Raw genomic sequence first — 22,253 nt, forward strand, 5'->3', positions numbered from 1 at the left:
TTCAGGCTGTCTCCCTGAGACTTAAGATGCCTGGTGTGGGATTCTCACTTTTTATAAAAATACCAAGAAGGGGGGCCGGAGAGATAGCATGGACGTAATGCATTTGCCTTTCATGCAGAAGGTCATTTGTTCGAATCCCGGCATCCCATATGGTCCCCCGAGCCTGCCAGGAGCGATTTCTGAGTGTGGAGCCAGGAGTAACCCCTCAGTGCTGCCGGGTGTGACCCCCCCCAAAAGAAAGCCAACCAAGAAGGAGCGAAGAGATAGTGCAGTGGGTAGGGCACTTGCCTTGCATGCAACTGGCCCAGTTTCCAACCCCATCACCCCACGTGGTCCCCTGAGCACTGCCAGGAGTAATTTCCAAGCATAGAGCCAGTAGTAACCCCTGAGCACCACCAAGTGTGACTGCAAACCAAAACTAAACCAAAAAGAATTTACAACACCAAGTGATGGAAGGATTGGGAGCAGGACACAGGTGGGCCCTGGGTTTGTCCCTCCCGTCACCGACTGATCCCCGAGTACTGGGTCACATCAGAGCTGAACATGGTCCTTCTGCAGAGCATGCATATATGGGGCCAGCCCTCTGGGCACTACCCCCACGTCTATGCATGGATATGTTGGGGTGCCCCTGGCCGGCACCTCTTCTCACACTCTCAGCTTTCTTCCTAATTGCATGAACTGAACTACAACCCCCCCACCCCCCAAACCTGGAGCGCTGGGTCTCATGCCAGGCATCCCCGAGAATGGCGGAAAAAGCATAGTTGAAGCTACATTCCATAGCTGCCGCTGCCTGGCTGGCCAGTGGGGTGGAAAAGAGGCAGGAGCGGCAGTCTCCCAGCCAACCTGGCAGCAGAGCCAGAGGGACCATCTGGCATGGGAGCGAGGTTGGGTACCACCATCCTCACAAGCCAGATCAGCTGTTTGTGAGGGTGACGATTCGGGGCACGGCCACGCATGGCTGAAGCTTCTGGATGGGTCAGGATGCTTAGTTGCTAATGAGGCCGCTGGGCCATGCCTGATGACAATTGTCACAGGAAACTCCAGCTGTCCCCTTGAAGAGAAGCCGCTAACAACAACCATGACCTGTCCCAGTGCTGATTCTTTGCTGCACGACATTATTCTGGTTTTCTTTTTCCTTTTGGTTTTGGGGCCACACCTAGTGACGCTCAGGGGCTACTCTTGGCTCTGTGCTCAGGAATCACTCCTGCCAGGTGGGATGCTTGGGATCCAACCCTGTTTGACTGTATGCAAGGCAAATGCCCTCCCCATTCTGCTGTCTCGCTCTAGCTGGCCCCAATGTTTTTTGTTTGTTTGCTTGTTTGCTTGTTTTTGGGTCACACCCTGAAGCGCTCAGGGGTGACTCCTGGCTCTGTGCTCAGAAATTGCCCCTGGCAAGCACGGGGGACCATATGGAATGCCGGGATTCGAACCACCGTCCTTCAGCATGCAAAACAAATGCCCTTCCTCCATGCTATCTCTCTGGCCCCTGGCCCCAATGTTTTAGTTTTCTTTGGTCTTTTGGTTTCTGGGCTTCACTCAGTGGTGCTCAAGGGTTACTCTGCTCTCAGGAGCCACTCCTAGCAGGCTCAGGGTGGGGGGCACCTTATGGGATGCTGGAGATGGAACCTGGATCAGCTGCGTGCAAGGCAAGTACCCTCCCCCTGCAGTGTTACAGCTCTGGGCCCTAAGAACTGTTTTGTTTTTCCTTTTTAACTTCCAATGGCCTCATCACAGGAGCTACCGAATATTCCAGGCTGGAACCTATAGCTCGGGTGTGCACATGACAGGGCTGGGAGCCAGGGCTGGAGGTGGGAAAGTTCCGGGCTCTGGGGGGAAGGGGAGCCGGTGAAATAGGAGCATGGGGAGACGCTAATCGGGGCTCAGGGCCTCATGGTTTCTCTGGAGACCAGGAACTCGGTGTCAGGCACACTGGAGGCTGGTCCGGTTACAGGAACTGCCGGAGATGGTCACATGGGCCAGAGCTAACTGGGCATTGGCATTTCTAGAGCTATGGCCTGTTTTGGGGCACAGTTGGGTGGGGAATAGGGAGCAGACTGTTCTTTTTTCTTCCTTCTCTCCTTTTATTTTATTTATTTATTTAACTTATTTTGGGGGGGGCATATCCAGTGACACTCAGGAGTTACTCCTGGCTATGCGCTAAGAAATCGCTCCTGGCTTGGGATCCATATGGGACACCAGGGACTAAATCAAGGTCCATCTTGGATCGGTGTTTGCAAAGCAAATGCCCAATTGCTGTGCTATCTCTCTCGCCCCACTTTTTATTTATTTATTTTTTTTAGTTTTGGGGCCACACCTGGTGGTGTGCAGGAGTTACTCCTGGCTTTGTGCTCAGAAATCACTTCTGGCAGACTCTGGGGGCATGCCTAATGGCATGCCAGGGATTGGACTTGAGTTGGCTGTGTACATGGCAAATACCCTTCTTTCTGTGATATCTTTCTGGCCCCTGTTTATTTTGGGGGGAATCCCAAGCATGCTTGGGGTAACTGGAACCCACTGTGGGTGATCTTTGGGCAACCAGAGTAGCTGGCTTCATGCTGAGGCCCTGGAGTGCTGGCGTCAAGCTTAGGTCCCGACCCCTGACCTCGTAGCAGCCCTGAGGATAAGTGTGGACCCAGCAGGGGACGAGTTCTGACTCCTCTTTTGGTTTTGGGGTGACCCCCAGTGATACTGGGAGACCCTGTGGTGTCTGGGGGGAGTCTGAACTTCTTGTGCTGTGCCCGTTGGACTGGATCGTACCTGGAGGACCCTGGATCATACTTGGGGGACCCTGGCCTGGCATCCACCTCCCACCCACACCCCTGTTATCTTGCTTCACTCTGACTCTACCAGCACCTTATTGGCTGATGAGACAAGACATGGCACCAGATGGGGGGGTCTCGGGCAAAAGGAGATAGGCAAGTCCTTCCCTGGTACCCTCCTTTGGCCCCCAACACACCTGAAGGCCTGGCCTCGATGACGTATCGGGTGACGGGCCCTTTGCCAGGGTCCCCGCTGGACCAGTGGATGGCGATGGCTGAGCTGTAGCGCACGAGTATGGGAACCCCAGGAGGGCCAGGGGCACCTGCAAAGGCAAATGATGGTGGGTGCACGCAGAACCCCACAGAGCAGACCCTGGATTGACCCTGCTGGGGTGCAGCTAGTTTTAATGGGGGCATTCCAAGTTCCAGACTGGTGATGGGTGATGACAGGACGAGACATAAGGGTGACCCAAGAACTATGGGGTTCAGCTCATAGGTGTCACCTCCACAGCCTCTGCCCCATTTCCTCTTCCACTAGGGTCTGATGAGACTTTTGTGGGGACAGCAGATGTGGGGTGAGTGAGGAAAACAGCTCTAGGTCAGAGGGAATTGGTATAAGGTAAAAGCTCCCCCACCAATCTCTGCTTGTGCTAGAAATGCTGCCGCTCTCCAAATCTTTACCCCTGGGCTGGTGGATGGGCGGGGTGGGGGGCAGGTTCTCAAAGCTGGAGTGGGAGGAGGTGTGTGTCTGTGTACATAGGTGCACCTCTCACCAAGACCCAAAGCCTCTTCTCTAGACTGTGGGGGGCAGGAGGGGCCCCCATGGTCACAGTCTGTGCCACCCTTCCAAGTTCGGTCCTTGGCAGACACCAGCCCTGCACCCTCAGGGATGTCTGTCTGGACCTAGGAGGTATAGCCTTGAATCAAGGGGTGAGGGGAGAGGAAGGGGAGGGGAGGGAAGAAAAGAGGAGGAAAGGCGAGAAGGAGGGGAGGGAAGAAAAGAGGAAAAGAGGAAACAGGTGAAGGGAGAGGAGGGAGTGGGGAGGGAAGGGGTAGAGAAGGGAACTGGAGGGAAAGGAGGGGGAGGGAAGTGGTAGGGGGAGAGGGGAGGCTAAGAGGCTCCCCTTGGGTTGGCAGCACTAGTGAGTGCTTGACAAACCCTGAGTACCACCCTCTCCCCTCAGTGCACTGGGCCCCAAGGACCCTGACCGCCAATGGTGTCCGCATCTCCCCATCCATGCCTCAGACTGGCAGGAATCATCTTCCCACACCCCATGCCTCACACCGCACTCCCATAACAGGTGCCACAAAAATGCTCGTTCCCAGCAGGGCTCCCAGGACCCAGGAATCTGCACTGCATCCAAGAAACCCAAAGGGACTCTTTGGTCTCCCCCTGAAGGACACTTTGGTGGTGCAGAGGGCCCAGCCGAGCTGGGGCATCCTGATTCCCCAACCCCAACCTTCCTGGGGCTTTAGACTCAATGCTGCTTAGTATTACAGGGTACTACAAGATACTGCAAGGGGCTATGGGATGTTATAGGATACTGCAGGGTTATACAGAACTTTGACAAATACCATATTTTTTTGCTACATAAGATTCATCTGACCATAAGATACACATAATTTATAGATGAGGAAAACAAGGAAAAAAGTATTCTAAAGCAAATGGTGCAATGCGAGACACTGTCAGGAGATGGCGGCTGGGAACAACCAGCCTGTGAGGCCAAAATATATTTACAATAAGCCGGTCCACAGATGGTTAAACACATTTACCTAATTTTTTTTTACATAAGAAAACAACAACAAAAAAATACTTTTAAAAATACATTTTCATGGGGCCGGGAAGCTAGCGTAGGACAGACCGCAGTTCGATCCCCTGGCATCCCATATGGTCCCCCAAGCCAGGGACGATTTCTGAGCGCATAGCCAGGAGTAACCCCTGAGGGTCAAACGGGTGTGGCCCCCCCAAAAAAAAACAAAAATAATTTTTTTTCATTAATATATAAAAAAATAAAAGTCGTAGCAGCGATCAAATAATCTTTTTTGTTTGTTTGTTTGTTTTTGTTTAGGGGCCACACCTGGTGGTGCTCAGGGGTTACTCCTGACTCTGCACTCAGAAATTGCTCCTGGCAGGCTTGGGGACCATATGGAATGCTGGGGATCGAACCTGGGTCCGTGCAAGGCAAACCCGTGCGAGGCAAATGCCCAACCGTGTGTGCTACCACTCCAGCCTGATCAAATAGTCTTAAACAAAAGCTCTATATGCGACGGTGAAAGTGTCTTAACCTGATTGTTTTTCCTATGTGGCATGTCTGCGCAATAAAGGGGGCGTCACACTGTGGAGGTCAAGTGGTTAGTTGATGCTCTCCTCCCTTGTACACAGGCTTTAGCTTCAGGCAGCATTTGCTCCATAAGACGCACAGACATTTCCCCCCATCTTTTGGTGGGGGGAAGTGCATCTTATGGTATAAAAAAATATGGTACTTTGGAATACTACAGGATACTATCAAGTTCTAAGGAACACTGAAGACTTTGCATTCCCGTGTCTCTGCTTGGCCCATCCGTGAGGTACCCCCTATGGCCTGCTACCACCCTGTCTGTGCCTGGACCCCTCAGCTTTCTGCCCCATGCCTGGACACCCCCTCTGGAGGGAGCAGCAGATGATGGGCTCCCTTCTCCCCTCCCCTACCTTCTCCAGGTCCTGTGGTGACATTGGCTTCCGTCTCAGGCCCGTAGGCGAAGGTCTTGGCTCGGATGCGAAAGCGATAGGTCATGCCCTCGGCCAAGTCCCTGATCTTCAACCACAAGGGACTGTCACCCTTCACATCCACCGTCACAATCTTACTGACGCCTGGAGTGGGGCGAGAGCAGAGCATGGGTCTGGGGGAGGCCCTCGCACATACCACAGGCGTGGAAATGGGGCTCTGTGACTCCACCCTGGATTTAGGTGTATCTACCTGAGAGCTGCCCATTCCTGGGAGTGGTCTTGGGAAGGTGAGATAAGGCCTTTGGGCCTAGGGAAAAGGTCTTTTGGTCTTTTGCCAGAATGGAGATTGCAGGTAACATGGATGAAAGAAGTAAGATGCAGGACTAGCTAAGAATGGCATGCCTAAATGGTTAGCAGCCACATCTGTTGGCTAGGGCAATAAAGATGTTACCTTTCTGGAAGCCTGCCTGTGAGTGAGTTCAATACCCATCGCTTTCCTGGACCCAGACCTGCCGGTTAATGGGGGAATGGAGCCACGTGGCCGGGGCCTAAGAACAAAGGCCTCCATCCACCATCCAAGGCCATCTTAAGGGCTGTTTGACAACATGGCTCCTCGTCCCAGCAAGTCTGAGCAGTTGGGGGATCTCAAGGCATTTGTTCCACCATGCATCCCCAGAACCAGCTCCCGGGCTCTGCTTAGAGGCTTCTGTAGAGCCCTCCGCTGTTCCACCATGGACCCTCAGAAACAGTTCCCAGGGGCTTCTGCTCAGAGGCTTCTGCAAAGACCCTCATCAGAACTGGAGGTGCTCACTTAGCTACCCCCAAAACCTTGGGTTCACCCTCTACACCTCCCACTCACCAGCTCCCCAAACTTTGGGTTACCCCCCTTCATGTTGCACATGCCTGGCACCTAAGCCAGCTCTGCAGCCTGCTGACTTTTGGGGTGCCTCTGCCCAACCTGTTTCTGATGGACTGAGCGAGGGTGTCAAATGCAGTGAGGACAGAGAGGGACCCCCAGTAAAGGAAGTCCTGCAGGGGAACACAGGTCTTCACCCCTACAGAAATATGGTGCCAGGGGGCGGGGGAACAGGACTGAGGATCTGGTCCTAGCCAAGCCCTTTCCTGCTGAGGGCACCTCACCAGTTTCTGCCAGGCTCCAGTGGGTGGGAGTACGGGGATCCTGAAATGACCCCTGCAGCCTCTCTGGGTCCAGGCATCTATGCACCTCTCCTGAGATAGGGCCCCTTGCCCGGCTAGGTCCTGTCCTGTCCACCAGCATCCTCTGTCCTACCCCAAATGCATGTCCTGGCTCCTCCCACTCTGGAAAGTTCTAGAAAGTTCTGGCACACAGATGGTGGTGGTGGGGGGCAGACTTGGCCAGTGTCTCCTCATTGGCCGCTGCTTCCTGCAGGGGTTTGGTCCATTAGGTGGGCATGGTCGGGCCTGGAGCCTGGCTGGGTTCCCACCTGGACCTGTCATCCCATCCTGCGTCTCCAAGAGATGGTGTGAGTTTTTGGGAGCATTGGATGCCCTGGCATCTCCGGGAGCACTTCCACCCAGCTCCATGCAGCCCTTTTCCTCGCCTGTGCCTCAATTTCCCCCATCAAAGCTGAGCAGATACCACCATCCTGCTGCCCTGTGGGTGCTCAGAAAGGGGACCCTACTAAGGAAGGGGCTTGGGGAGTCACTCACCATCCACAGGGGTGCAGGGCTCATACACCAGCCGGTAGCCCTCCAGGACGCCGTTGGGGAACTGGGGTGCCTCCCAGGATACATTCACGGACGTCGTGGTCAGCTCGCTGAACCGGAGTGTGCCGGGTGCGCTGGGCACTGTGGGGGCACAAGAAGCTCAGAGACCCTGTCCTGGAGCCTCAGAGCCCCGCAGGGGTCCTGGGTAAAATAGGAGGGTCCTACCCTCACCCCCAGGCATGCCCCTAATGCCTATTTTTGTTTGTTTGTTTTTGAGTCCAACCATCGGCACCTGGGTTCCTCCTGGCTCTATGCTCAGAAATTGCTCCTGGCAGGCTCAGGGAACCATATGGGATGCTGGAATTCGAACCACCGTCCTTCTGCATTTAAGGCAAATGCCCTACCTCCATGCTATCTCTTTGGCCCCCTGATGTCTATTTTTTACCAGGGCTGGGGGAAGGGGGGAATTCAGGCTTCCACTGAGCCCCTGATTAGGACGCAGGACATCAGGGCTTTGGGGAGTTCCTAGAGGCGATGGACTCAGAGATAGGGGGCTGGGGGTGCACGGAACAAGGAGAGGCATGATCTGCAGTGATGGGGCCACCCAGGATGGCCACTCAGCCTAGGCTAGCCAGAAGCAGTTCAGAACTCTGGGACTGGCGGAGAGTCCTGGAGTGACCCCAAGGCCTGGACATGTCGTTGGCAGCACCCCCAGCTGCCGGGGTGACGGGGCTTGTTGTTGGGTCCCCCCTGTAGGGTTGGCCCCACGTGGCTTCCGCTTTGGCTGGTGGTGGGTCTTTGAAGGACAGAGGTGGCCTTTCCTGCCTCCCCAAGAATCAGGACACAGGAACAAAAACACCATGTCCTACCACCCCAGAGATGGGGCTCAGGCCTGGCCGGATGTGGACAGAGTGGGGATCAGGCTGTGACCAGCCGCAGGGAGGGATGTTCCGAAAAACCCCTTTAAGAGGTGACTGGCGTGTTGGGCAGGGAGGGCACCCCAAACTCTGACTGGAATCTCCGGGCAAGTGGCTTGCAGTAAAGGACACAAATAAACTAAACCAAACCACAAGGAGGGACATGGGTGAAGTCACGGGGGAGTGGGGATGGGCAGGGACAGTCACCAGGATCCAGGAAGGGTTGCTTTGGGCTGACACATGGGTAGGGGAACCCCATGAGTCTTGGAGTGACCCCAAGGCCCTGCACAGATTTCCTCATGGCTCATTATGAAATTACGTTGATACATGCCCAGAAACAGCCTCACCTTGAGATGTGCTTTTGGCCACGTTTTGGGGGTACAAATGGATGTGGGGTCCTGATCCTGATGAGCCCCTTAACTGCCTTCTGCCCAGCAAAACCATGTTGTTTCTTTTTTTTTTTTTTTAGTTTTGGGACCACACCCAGTGGAGCTCAGGGGTGACTCCTGACTCTGCGCTCAGAAATTACTCCTGGCAGACTTGAGGGAGCCTATGGGATGCTGGGGATCGAACCTGGGATGGCCATATGCAAGGCAAATGCCCTCTCTGATGTGCTATCACTCCAGTTCCTGTTCTTATTTCTTAGTTTCCTTAGGGGGCTCAGGATGGACCTTGGCTGTGCCCACCTGACTGTTTGGTGCTTGGGGCCACTCACAACCCACATGCCCTCTGAGTCACCTCCTTGAACCCAGAGCCACTTTTGGGGGTTAGTTTATCTGGGCCACACCCAGAGGTTCTTTTTTTTGGTTTTTTTTTTGTGTTTTTGGGGATCACACCCGGCAGCGCTCAGAGGTTACTCCTGGCTCTATGCTTAGAATTCGCCTCTGGCAGGCTCGGGGAACCATATAGGATGCTGGGATTCGAACCACCGTCCTTCTGCATAAAAGGCAAATGCTTTACTTCCATGCTATATCTGTGGCCCCACACCCAGAGGTTCTTAGGGGCTACTCATGACTCAGTGCTCAGGAGCCTGCTGTACTGAGACTCAAAAGTGCAAATCCAGGAGGCCGGAACAATAGTACAGAAGGAAGGGAGGATGTTTGCCTTGCATGTGTCTGATCCAGGTTTGAACCTTGGTATTCCATGGGGTACCCCGAGCCTACTCAGTGATTCCTGAGGTCAGAGCCAGGAGTAACCCCTGAGTGCATCCGGGTCAGCCTCCAAAACAAAACAAAACAAAACAAAACAAAACAAAACAAAACAAAACAAAAAAAGTACAAATCCAGGCTCAGCCCATGGGAGCATCTCCCTGAGTCCGCCCAAAGGCATTTTGGAAGAACAGAAACCAGATCCTGGTGCCAAATGGTTCAGACCCATCAACTCCCCACCATACCACCAATGAGCCCCAACTTCCTCCAGGATCCCCACAATCCCACCACACTCCTGCCTCTTTTCTTAGGCATCTCACAGCTTTTTCTGGGCCCTGAAAAATCCCCAAGCCCTGCTTCTCTGTGAGGCACCTACAAACACTCTCAGACCCATTGTCCTGCCCTCACACACTCAGAGGTGGCTTCAGGGCATTTCCCTAGGAGGAGGATAACAGGGGCTAGGGGTTCCCCACTCTGGGGGCGCCTCACCAGCCTCCTCCTCTTTCTTTTATTTTTTGTTTTTGGGTCACACCTGGTGGTGCTCAGGGGTTACTCCTGGCTCTCAGGGGTCACTCCTGGCAGGTTCGGGGGGGCCATATGGAATGCTGGGATTCAAACTGGGGTCTGTCCTGTATTGGCCACATGCAAGGCAAATGCCGTATCGCCCTGCTATCGCCCTGGCCCCTCTCTCTTTGCCCACTTGTAACACTTTGACAAAATTCATCACTGGAGCACGGAAAAGCTGGGAGATGGAAAACTGGAGATTTGAGGCCAGGATATTTGAGATCTAGGCTGCCTAGTGGGGGGTATAAGAGGGGGTGCATGGGGCCGGGAAGGTGGCGCTAGAGGTAAGGTGTCTGCCTTGCAAGCGCTAGCGTAGGACGGACCGCGGTTCGATCCCCCGGTGTCCCATATGGTCCCCCCAAGCCAGGGGCGATTTCTGAGCACATAGCCAGGAGTAACCCCTGAGCGTCAAACGAGTGTGGCCCAAAACGGAAAAAAAAAAAAAAAAAAGAGGGGGTGAAAGAGACGGTAGGCAAGTCTAGGCGGGTCCCTCCAGGACTCTGAGGGTGCAACATCCCTGAGCACCCCTATGTAAGTGCTGAGCCCCTTCCTCTCCATTGTGTCTTGGGTGTCTGTCCCCTGCCTAGATCTCTCTGGGGTAAATGGCCACTCCACCCCCGCAGTGTAGACTTGGGGGTCTGTCTCTGCCTAGTCCCTCTCCCACCTGCTTGCTGAGTGCGGCCCTGGGTAGGGGCGCTGCGGGGCCCATCGCCAGCTGCGTTGAAGGCGGCCACGCTGACCGCGTATGCCGTGTACCCCGTTAGGTTTTTCAGCTTCACGCTGTTCTCTGCCAGGAAAAGCGTCTTCAGTCGCTCGCTGAGGTTCCGCCGCTCAACCTCCCAGAAGTAGATCTGTGGGTATAGTGTGCAGGGTGAGGGGAAGCGCACCCCACTTGCCTCCCCTTTCCCAGGACGGGTGGGACAGCATGCTGTCTTAGACACACACATAGGAGATGTGAGTCTGCAAGGATCAGAGCCATTTTGGAACCTTCTTTTTCTCCATGATCCAGTTTCTACAAGACCATAATACCCTCATGTGTGTGCTTGTAGACTCGGAGGACTTTAGGGGGTTCAAGGCTCAATAACCACCACCCCCCAGAATAGTCACTAGAGGAAGCAACCAATCCTTGTTTGCAGGAAGGGAAGGAAGTGGACCCCAACTCTCTGCAGTAATCTAGGGCCAGTGTAGGGTCCCACTGGATCACTGAGGGGTGTGGTCTGCCAACTTCACCTCTCCTTGTATAACATCAGGAGTGGGGATGGGGCTGGAGTGATAGCACAGCGAAAGGGTGTTTGCCTTGCATGTAGCTGACCCAAGATGGATCTGGGTTCTATCCCTGGCATCCCATATGATCCCCTGAGCCAGAAGTGATTTCTGAGTGCAGAGCCAGGAGTAACCCCCAAGTGTCACTGGGTGTAGCCCCCAAAACAAAATCAAAATAAAACAAAACAAAACAAAAGAAGGAGTAGGGAGGAAGGTGCTGGATCGAGGGGTTCAGTAGGACTTTGGCAGGATCCCAGAGGCTGATGGTGGAGTTAGCTCCACTTTCTTTTTTTTTTTTTTCTTTTTGGTTTTTGGGCCACACCCGGCATTGCTCAGGGGTTACTCCTGGCTGTCTGCTCAGAAATAGCTCCTGGCAGGCACGGGGGACCATATGGGACACCGGGATTCGAACCAACCACCTTAGGTCCTGGATCGGCTGCTTGCAAGGCAAACACCGCTGTGCTATCTCTCCAGGCCCAAACTCCACTTTCTAACACCCCTGCACCCATGGAAACTTCTAGAAAGCCAAGGCTCAGCCATGGAAGAGATTAGATGGCATCTGGCGCCACCTGCTGACCAAAGTGGCTCATGCATGCAGGCCACAGGCGAGTAGCTTGCCTGGAGACAGACAGGTACCACCAACCCCTGGGGTGCACGGGGCGGTTGGCACATCTCGGCAATGGGAATCTCCTACACTCCTCCCTTATTCTTCTTTGCAAAAACAGCCTCTGGGCTGGAGAGGTAGAACAGCAGGTAAGAGATTGCTTGTTCTGCACGGGGTCGGTCATGTTTGAGTTCTCCCTGGAGAGCCCTGAGCACCCCCTTTCTCCCCCAAACAATAAAAATAGCTTGACACTAATAGAAAGACCTGAGGACTTTTTTTTTTTATCCTGGGTAGGAGGGGAAAAGGCTGCTGCTGACCTACTGTCATGAACTACAGCGTCCTCCTACAGCAGGGGCAGGGAAGGACAATGGAGACAGCTGTAGTGGGGCTACACCTAGAGAGGGCCAGTGGGGGGCTGCAAGGCTGTCTGCAAGAGGGTGAGAAATATTAGAAAAGTAAAGTCACCAGGCAGTGAGGGGGCCCAGGAGAGGTGCTTGGGGGGCCCAGGCCGGCAGGAGAAGGCTGTGTGTAGGCAGAGGGTCCCCTAGAAGTGTTTTGTGGGGACCAGGGTGCAAAGGGGTTCAAGAAAGGAGCGGGAGGCCACGGAGGATCACGGGGGTGGGGTGGGGTGTCTTCTATTTAGAGGGAGCCATGTGCAGAGTGGGGAGTGGGTTGAAGAACAGAGAGGCGGGGAGAAAGGCCATCACAGGGGAAGGGATTTCAGAAGCCATCCTTGGAGGGATGCTGTGCGGTTCTGGCTGAATGGGACCATACACGGGGTCCCCATCCAGCACATCTTGGACTAGCTGAGGACAGTGCAAAGGGGGCTGAACCGGGGTGCATGCCAGGCTGTTCCACCGCTTGACTCCAACAGACCCTGGCACCGGCCGCCTGCCTTTGGGTTCAGCAGCCTGAGGACTGGATGGAGGAAGGTTTTGCCCAGAGATTCAGCAGCCCCGGAGTAGAGATGGAGGGGAGACGACACCCCTCTTTGGAGCCACCCAAGTATAGACTTGTTCTCCCTGCAGCCCCTCCCTATAGCCACGCCCACAGCAGACCACGCCCTCCCATGTGACCACGCCCCTTTGGCCACGCCCTACCTTGTAGCCCTGGCCCATGCTGTAGGTCCACCCACCTGTCCATAGACATCTCTGTTCCTGTAGCCCCTCCCTCTCGCGTAACCCCGCCCCCTGTGACCACGCCCCCATAAGTCCCGCCCTGCACCGTAGCCTGGCTGTGTTGTAGCCCCACCCACCTATAGCCACGCCCTCCACATGACCATGCCTCTTCATGTGACCATGCTTCTCTGTAGCCCCACCCACCTACCTATACCCTCTTCCTGTAGTCTTGCCCTTCATGTGACCACGCCCCTATGTAGCCCCGCCCACATTATAGCCTGGCCATGCTGTAGCCCCACCCACCCATAAACCCGCTCTTCCATAGGCCCTCCCTAGCCCCGCCCTCCATGTGACCACGCCCCTCCATGTGATCATGTTTCTGTAGCCCCACCCACCTATTTACCCTCTCCGGTAGCTCCGCCCCACACGATCACGCCCATCTATAGCCCCACCCACCATCTCCCTGTAGCCACTCCCTCCGGTAGCCACACCCTCACTGTAACCACGCCCCCTGGTAGCCCCACCCACCTTGTAGCCCTGGATGTCTCCGTTCTGGTTCTCCAGCGGGAGAGGCTCCCAGGTCACGTCCAGCTGGGTGGCAGAGGTCCCGTGGACCACCACGTTGCGGGGCGCGGCCGTGGGCACTGGAGGGCAGGAGTGGTCGTGAGTGCCGGTGCCAGGGATGCGTCTGGGCCCCCAGCTCCTCCAGCGGGGCTCCCGGAGTTGGAGATGGGGCTGGGGGCACTCACCTGCCTCCCCCACGAAGACCTCGTGGGGGGCACTGGAGGGCCCCTCGCCAGCCGCGTTGTACACGCTCATGCGTATCTCGTACCGCTGGTGCTTGTTCAGGTCTGAGGGCAAGAGGCTGCTGTCAACGACCCTACCCAGGACCGGGCCCCCTAGCCCCGGGCCCCCTAGCCCCAGGAAAGGTTTTGGACATGGAAGGTTCTGGAAAGGCCTGTAAGGGGCAGGGTGGGGTGGTGGTGGGGTTCTCCTCCTCCCTGGGAGGCTGGACGCGGGTGGCCAGGGTGGCTCCCTGACAGGGATTAAAAGGGGTGCCCTTGGCATTCACATGGGAAGAGTTGATGATGGAATAGTCAAGTTGGGTCACCCAAGGTCATATCAGGGGGTCAAGGTCACATCTTTTCTCAATCCCTTGATGCAGAATTCCAGCCCCTGGACTCCATTACTAGGCTCTGACACATGGGTGGAATGTAATTTCTCTGGCTTTGGAGCTAGCAGATATGGAGGGCTGCTGAAGGCAGGGTAGCTCTGCCCACCTCCCTCCCAAGAATACAGAACAGAGAGAGTAGGGGACTCCATTTGACTGTGCTGCAGCCCATGGATCAGGAAGGAAGTGGTTTCATCCCCAAAGGGCTGTTTCTAGGCCAGAAATGCTGATGTGACCTAAGAATGGTGGCAACTGAGAGAGGTCGAGGGGCACAGTGGAGGTTTGGAGGCACAATGCAGTCACCCTATTAAGGTAAGGCAGAGCTGCACTTGGATGTTTTAGATAGGAGAGGGGGCCCTGCCCCTGCCTGCCCCCCAGTAAACTTTCCTGCTGCCCCTCCACCCATCAGCAGAACCTCATTTCATTCCAAACCCTGAGAGTGGGCTGGAAGTGAGTTCCCCCAACCCAGATTTTTCTGGATGTTTGGGGGGAAGTCACATGTGTGAAGGGGCCCCATTATTGCAGCAGGCTGGGTGTGCCCAACCCCGAGACTTACCGTCCAGCTCATAGTGTGTGAGACCGGGCCGGCTCAGGTTCCTTACAGAGAAGGAGGCTGATTTTGGTGGAGGAGTCAGAGAGAAACAGATGGCGGAGGTTAGTGGACCCCTCCACAGTTACCCCATGAGCAGACATGAGAAGAGCTGGGAGGTTCCCGAAGTGGGGGACAAAGAGACCAGCTGACAGACTGGCCCCACCCCAGATCATGGGGTACCCTGGAGCAGCTTTGGAAAAGGGGCCCTTGATTTTCATCAGACTCCCTTATTAGGTCTAGAGAAGCATTTGAAATAGAGGTGCTCGTCTTCCCAGACTTGAACCCCAATTGTACTAGAGCCTGGAAGTTGGGCTGCTGTGTCCAATTCACCCACTAAAGCAGGGATCCTCAAACTATGGCCTGAGGGCCATATATGGCCTACCAAGGACATGTATCCAGCCCCTCTGGGAGTTTTTGCCGCTGCTGCCTGTCCTGCTTATCTGTGACTCATCCCAGGCCTGTAGTACGCATGTGTGGGTAGTTCCCCAAACTCTCCAACTCCCCTCCTTCTCTCGGTGTCTCGACTCCTCCTCTCAGTCTAGGGCAGGGGTCCTCAAACTACAGCCTGCGGGCCACTTCTGTTCATAGTTTTTCTATTTTTTTAGAACTATAGTCTGGCCCTCCAGCAGTTCAAGGGACAATGAACTGGCCCCCTGTTTAAAAAGTTTGAGGACCACTTCACTAAAGCCTCTTGTCTGTTGGCCTGGGGATGGAATGCCTGGCAAATGTGAAGCCTTGAGTTTGATCCCCAGCACCATGAACTTCTACCTCTGGAGGCCTCTCACCTCGAACCAAATATCACCCAGAGGGTGAGATCACCCCTGAGCACTGACATTGAGTCCCCTACCTCCAGAAGTGAATCTCTAAGAGGATACTGAGAATTCTGTTGGGATCCCAGGCTCCCCCATATCAGGGTTGTGCCAATCTCTTAGTCTGGGACCCGCCTCCTGGCTCACCAGTGCCCCTGGCATCAGGCAGGGAATGAATCCAGTACTAAGGGGTGCTCAAGAGGAAGGGTTGGGGGGACACTGCAGGGAGCAGGGTGCTCCCTGCCCTCCCCATCACTCACAGGTCAGCTCTGCCCACTTGGCCCCAGGGCTGTGGGCACCCCGCAGCAGCGTGAAGCCCCTCAGTTCGTTGTTGTGCAGCTCTCGGTAGCGGATCCGGAACCCCTGGAGGATGCCATTGATTTTGTCTGTGGGAGGAGGCTGCAGGGAAGGAAGGGCACAGGCATTGCATCATGGGGGGAGAGCACCCCTTACCTCTTTGCTCCCTGCTCTTTCCCACTTGGCCACACCTCCTGGAGCATCCTGGAAATGCTGGGAAGTGACTTATCCCAAGTGTTTCCATGGAGATGAGTGAAGCACGGGAGTGGGGGGTGGGCAAGCCCAGTCATGGAGCAGGCAAGGGAGGCTCAGAGAGGTTAAGGAATTTGGCCAAGGTCACACCGCACAGTCTGGCCCTGAGCCAGACTTGAACAGGAGATTCCCTGGAACACTGGCAAGATTCCAAGCCCCTCTCCTCTGAACCCCTCCATGGGTGCACCTTGGGCTGCAAGGAATTGCTCCTTGCTGCTGTGCTCGGTCCCCCCGCCCTCCTTCCTTTATTGCTTTCTCCTTGGCCTTCTGCCTCTGGAGAAGGAAGAAACGGCTTTTTATGAACCTTAAAAACCTGCTGCAACGTTAGCCCTTTTATGAGCTCCTTAATGACCTCCCCGGTGCTTCTGGAACATTCCCCAAAAGGATCCAAGCTGCCGCCCTGGCCCGGCTCCAGGGCATAGGCCTGTATTACTTCAGGGAGCCCCCTACCTCCCTGTGAGGCAAGGCTGGGAGGCTTGGTCTCCCCTTATCAGGTTTCCCAGGGCCCCCTTGGCTTTTTATTTTTAATCAGGTTTAGGCAAAGGGAAAGGGCGGGGCTGCCCTCTGCTAACTGAGGCAGTGTTTCAGGGACGACTTGGGATGGCCAAAGCCACAAAGCATGTGGGGTTCCCACTACAGCCAGGAGGAAGAAGCAGAGAGGGAAAGGAAGAGGGTAGCCCTACCCATGTGGGTGCAGTGGGGAGGGGTTCACCAGACCCAAAGCAGCTCCTGCTCAGAGAACCCTGTGCCCCTGAGGTGACAGTGTGTTGGGTGTGCGACAAGTCTCACTCTAGGGAAGCGAGATCAGAGCCTGATGGCCCTAGCACCCCCTGCCCTGGGTGGTGACCAGGCTCTGCGAGAGGAGTGGGGTACACCTGGGCAACTGATGACAGTTGAGGGGTGGGGTGTGAACCTGTGTCTCTACACACATCTGTGTGTGCAGTGCGTGTTAGCAGGTGGTTCCATGCCGTCTGTACTGCATGACTGTGTGCAGACACATGTCTGTATGCATTGTGTGTACAGGTGTACGTGTGTTTTTGTTCATGGATCTGCAAGCAGTGTGTGGGCATCTAAGTGGACATGTCTGTGCATTTGTGCATAAGCATCCATGGACGTGTGCCTCTGCGTGCATGTTTGTGCTCCTTTGCTTGCGCATGTTGTGTTTCCATTTGCGTTCGCAAGTGTGTACGCACACGTCTGTGTGCATGGGCGTGTGGACTTGAGCGGACTCTCAAGTCCGTGACAAGTTTGCCCTGTTGATGTGCAAGTGTGTTCTTGCCTGTCTCTGTTCTGTGCTTTTTTGGCTTATTTTTGGGCCACACCCAGTGAGACTCGGGTTTCTCCTGGCTTTGTGCACAGAAATCCCTCCTGGTAGGCTCAGGGGGACCCTATGGGATGTCAGGGGTTGAACCTGGGTCAGTCACATGCAAGGCAAATGCCCTACCCGCTGTGCCCTCGCCCCGTGCCCTGTGCCCATGAGTCTGTGCTCATGTCTGCGCAATGTCCACGCCCGTGTTCTCTCCGCCTGCTAGCACAAACCTGCCATCGGATCAGCACCGACGTGGTGGTGTGCGGCGTCACGGAGAGAATGGTGGGCGCCTCGTCGGGGGCTGTGGAGAGGAGGATAGGGCTGTCTGGGGAAGAAGGGCAGGCTAGAGGGATCAGGTCCCACGGGTGCTGGATGGTGGGGAACCCCCAAGTCACCCCTGCCCTCTGCCTTGATGCCATAGGAAGTGGAGGAGGATCTGGACACAAGCCCAGAGCCCCCCGGGGGGCACCCCAAGTCCCAGTCACTGCTCTTGATGCCTCCAAGTATGAGGATGTGAAGTTCCAGGTGGTCTGGGTGCACTGATGTAGGTTCCCCAAACCTCCTGGGTCCCCCAGACTGGGCCCAGTGGCCGAAGAAGACGGACCCGCCTGCAGGGTAGTGAGTGGCTCCGACTCCTCACTGAACTCGCTGTCTCCGATGTCGTTGGTCGCCTTCACCCGGAACTTGTAGGACGTGAAGGGCTTGAGCCTAGAGGGCCGACAAAGGGCTCAGTGAATGCAGGGGTCTCCCCCATGGCTTTGTCCCCCCTTTCTGATAGGAAAAGGGACTTGGGGAAACCAAGCTGTCCCAAGAGGGGTACTCTGAGGCTGTGAGGAAAGGCCTGAGAGAACAGGCACAAGTGGGGTCTAGGCATTAGTGGTCGGGAGCTTCCAGTCGGTTTTGGAGAGGTGCCCCTCACTCAGAGGAGAAGAAATGGGGGTGCAACTTCCAAGCTAGATGCCTGAATCACCGTTTTCCTCCAACCCAGCCTGGATTTCTGATGGACGGCCTGATCATTTAGACTCTGGGTCACTTCCTGAGCTCAGAAAACCACAGCTGAGCCCCCCGGATTTCAGTTAAGGGAGCTGAGAGCAACCTTGGGAGGCATTGTGAAATGCTGGGGAGTCTAAGGAGGGGGTGCAATGCTTGGGGGGTTGCTAATTGCAGGTGCAGAGAAGCCAGAAGCGATAGTACAGTGGGGAGGGTGCTTGCCTTGCACGCAGTCTACCCGGGTTCGATTCCTGGGATCCCATATGGTTCCCACTGCACCCCCAGGAGTGACTCCTGAGCACTGCGGGGTGTGACCTCCCCAAACATATAACGCAGAGGGGCTCTTGAGAGTGGGGCGGGGTCCTCTAGAGATCTCTGGGGAGTGTCCAGGCTGGTCCAGGGACATCACGGGGGTGGCCGGGGGTGGGGTGGGGGGCTCACCTGTCTACCAGGAAGGCCGAGGCGTTGTGGCTGACGGAGGCCGAGTGCAGCGTCCAGCGTCCGGCCGGCAGCTCCCGCATCTGGACCGTGTAGTAGCGCACAGGGGAGAGCCCGTCGCCCCCCGACTCCCAGGACAGCAGCACGCGGCGCGCCCCCACGTCCTCCTGACGCACAGACGGCCTGCCGGGGGGCTGCGGGCGAGCTGCGGGCAGGAAGGGGCGCTGGCGGGCTGGACACGGGGTACCTGGGCGCACCCTTCGCCGTGGCCTTGGGGGCCACCCTGTAGCCTCGTGCATAGAGGTCCAGGGACGTGGATCCACCTGGCCCCCTGGGGGGACCGCACCCACCTTCCCCTTCTCTTGCAGGAGGCTGCCTGGGAGTGATGGAAAGAGGCCACGGCCCAAACAAGCCAAGCCCACCCCTAACCACTGGTCTGCCCATCAGGCCCTGCCCAACCACGCTCACACCGACCACTGGCCACGCCCCATCCAAATCCTGGCCATGCCCCCAACGCATCACCCATTCAAACCATTGGTCCCACCCCAACCCAATCATTGGCCCGCTCACTCAACCATTGGTCACGCCCATCCATACACTGGCCCCGCCCCAACCAGATCCACCCACCCCAATCATTGGCTCTGCCCATTAGGCCCCGCCCTGTTCCAGCAAGTGGGCCCCGCCCACCCCAACCATTGGCCCCATCCATCTCAGGCCCTTCCTCATTCAGTTCTTGGCCCACCCCACACAACCATTGGCCATCAACATTATTGGCCACACTCACCAGACCCGCCCATCCAACCACTGGCTACGCCCACCCCAATCATTGGCCCCATCCATCCCAGGCCCCTCATCACCCAGTTATTGACCCGCCAGTAACTAAGCCTTTGGCCCCGCCCACCCCAACATTGGACACAATCCAATGAGTTCTTGGCTCAACCCGTTCTCAATCATTGGCCCTATCCTACCTAGGCTCCTTCCCACTCAGGATCTGGCCCCGCCCATCCCAACTGGCACCACCCAATCATTGACCCTGTCCCACCAGGCCCCGCCCACCCAATCATTGGCCCCACCCACCCACTTCTTTGCCCAGCCCTCTTGCAGTCATTGGCCCTGACCTGTCCAGGCCCCGCCCACCCATTCTATGACCACGCCCCCACTCCAGTCCCTGGCCATGTCCCCATCCCAGGCCTGGGGTGGTCTGGCCCCAGCCCTATGCCCACACACTGGGTGCCCCAAAAGCCTCCTCCTTCTGAGCCCCAGAGACTCCCAGACACCCCAAGCCAAGCCTCCAGGGGAGGGTGCTGGGCTTCTGAGTGCCTCTGGGCCTCAGGCCTGTCCCTGGACCCAGTCCCAGCTTGGGAGTGGTGCCATGCAGGCCGCAGCCCATTGGTGCCTCGTGCCCACTGGCTGGCCAGATCTGCTGGGGTGGCCAGAGTGGCCAAGGGGGTGCCCAGATCATGCCCCCCCTGAGCACCCACCCACCCATCAGCCTCCCTCTGCACCAGCTCTGAGACGGGCCCCCCTGTCCCTGGCCAAGGACTCACCCCTCTTCTCCGTGGTCACCACCAAGGCCTCGGCCGCCTCCCCCCAGCCCTTGCGCGTCTGGGCCGTGATGCGGAACAGGTAGACGGACTCGGGCTTGAGCCCCGACGCCGTGTACTGCCGGGCGCTGGGCGCCAGCACCTCCACCGCCGCCGTGTTGGCCGCCGTGGCGTTGAGCCGGTGGGTGAGCTGGTAGGCTAAGGGGGAGGGCGAGCTGGGGAGAAGGCCGGGGCCCCCCCAGCTGCCTCCTCCTCCTCTGTGCCTGCGCGTCCTCCCGGTGCCCGCACTCCCCTGAATCCACACCCCCTTCTGCGTACTCCAAACCTCTTCTTATTTTATTGATTTATTTATATTTATCACCTATTTTTGGTTTTGGGGGTCACACTCAGCAACACTCAGGGGTTCCTCCTGGCTCTACGCTCAGAAATCCCTCCTGGCAGGCTCAGGGACCATATGGGATTCGAACCACCGACCTTCTGCATGCAAGGCAAAAGCCCCACCTCCGTGCTATCTCTCTGAGCTCAATTGTTTTATTTATTTTAAAATAATATCTTTGGGCCTGTGCTTCTGCCTGCTAAGTAAGCCCCTTTCCTGTCTCCTGCACCCCAACCTATTTTTGGCTCCAGCCTTACTCCCTCCTCTACCCTGGGGGGAGATACAGGGTATTTATATTTATAAATATAAATATTTATATATTTATATAAGTATATTTAGAAATATAAATATAAGCCCCTGTGGTTTACAAGAAAGGGAGCTAAGGCTAAGTAAGGCTCAGGCTCTGGCCTGCAGAGTGCGCGCGCGTTCACGTGTGTGTGCGTGCGCGTTCACGCGAACAGTGAACATATATGGGTATGCCGGCGCGCGCGCTCGTCGGTGTACGCGCGCGCTCGGCAGCGTGCGTGCGCGTTCATGTGCATGCGTGCGCGCCCGCGAGGAGCTCTGACTCAGGCTGTGTCTGATTTCCAAGCATCATCCTTCCAAGTGCCTGGAGTGCCTGGAAAGCGGCTGTGAGCCGGCTAGCACGCCCCCTGCCGCTCACACATAGGAATAGCAGCCGAGGTTTACTACCTTGCAGGGTCAGTGGGGGGATATTTGGGGACACAAAACTAAGGGTTGCGGCCAGGGATAGTGCTCCCAAGGTTGAGTGCAATTCTTGCAAGCCTAGGTTTGATCTCCAGAACTGCATGTTCCCTTGAGCACCGCTAGCTGTGGGGCCCAAATCAAAACAAAACGACCAATTGACCATAAGTTTGGTCTTTAAACTGCCCTCTCTTCTATGGACCCTGGGGCTTCAAGGGAAAAAAAAAGAGGGGTCTGGGCAATTCCTGGGGAGATGTAGATGTTTTATATTCTTTCTTTTTTGGGGGTCCACATCTGGTGTGTTCAGAGATCATTCCTGGTAGTGCTTGGGGGACCCTGTAGGATGCTGGGGATCAAACCCAGGTTGGCCGGGTGCAAGGAAAATGCCCACCTCACTGTGTTATCGCTCCAGCCCCAATTTTTTGGGGGGGTCAACGGCGACACTCAGGGGTTACTCCTGGCTCTGAGCTCAGAAATTGCCCCTGGCAGGTTCCGGGGACCATATGAGATGCCATGGATTGAACCACCATTGGTCCTGGGTTGGCTGTGTGCAAGGTAAAAACGTCCTACCGCTGTGCTATCTCTGCCCCCCTCCCCACTTTTCTAGCTCAGCTTGTCTCTTGCTAATGCAGAAGGTACTGAGCCCCAAGATAGGGTCTAGCACCTCCCCATCAGTAAGCTTCGGGTAGAGGCAGGGAAATGGGGACTCACCCAAGATGATGCCGTTGGGGGCAGCGGGGGGTTGCCAGATTAGCCGCACAGAGGTGGTCCTTACTTCCGGGAACAGGATGCCCATGGGGGGTCCTGGAACTGGGGGGACACAAAGTGGGGGACAGTGTGATTGCTGGACATGGCCATTGTGATTGGGGCATGTGGATGACTTTGAATCAGGGCTCTGAGCTGGACGAGGGGTCCTCAACACGCAGGTGTTTGGGGGTATTGATTCTCCATCTGGGCCGATGTGAAGATCTGTGTGGGGTGCCTGCTTTTAGATTGTGGGG

The 22,253-nt window shown here is 56.1% G+C and overlaps 1 protein-coding gene across 1 annotated transcript in view; it reads right to left on the reverse strand.

Moving 5' to 3' along the window:
* Positions 1-22,253, reverse strand: part of SDK2 (sidekick cell adhesion molecule 2) — a 198,862-nt gene that overhangs the window by 12,744 nt on the left and 163,865 nt on the right. The window contains exons 28-40 of the mRNA XM_049769932.1: positions 21,964-22,062; positions 20,175-20,369; positions 18,631-18,832; positions 17,804-17,907; positions 17,430-17,500; positions 15,602-15,740; positions 14,497-14,553; positions 13,519-13,620; positions 13,298-13,413; positions 10,449-10,635; positions 7,159-7,296; positions 5,449-5,610; positions 2,957-3,082 (exon numbers count right to left, since the gene is read on the reverse strand). Coding sequence (XP_049625889.1) covers positions 2,957-3,082; positions 5,449-5,610; positions 7,159-7,296; positions 10,449-10,635; positions 13,298-13,413; positions 13,519-13,620; positions 14,497-14,553; positions 15,602-15,740; positions 17,430-17,500; positions 17,804-17,907; positions 18,631-18,832; positions 20,175-20,369; positions 21,964-22,062 — 1,698 coding nt within the window. The remainder of the gene's footprint in view (positions 1-2,956; positions 3,083-5,448; positions 5,611-7,158; positions 7,297-10,448; positions 10,636-13,297; positions 13,414-13,518; positions 13,621-14,496; positions 14,554-15,601; positions 15,741-17,429; positions 17,501-17,803; positions 17,908-18,630; positions 18,833-20,174; positions 20,370-21,963; positions 22,063-22,253) is intronic.

Source organism: Suncus etruscus, chromosome 1, assembly GCF_024139225.1.
Source record: "Suncus etruscus isolate mSunEtr1 chromosome 1, mSunEtr1.pri.cur, whole genome shotgun sequence".
NCBI lineage: Eukaryota > Metazoa > Chordata > Mammalia > Eulipotyphla > Soricidae > Suncus > Suncus etruscus.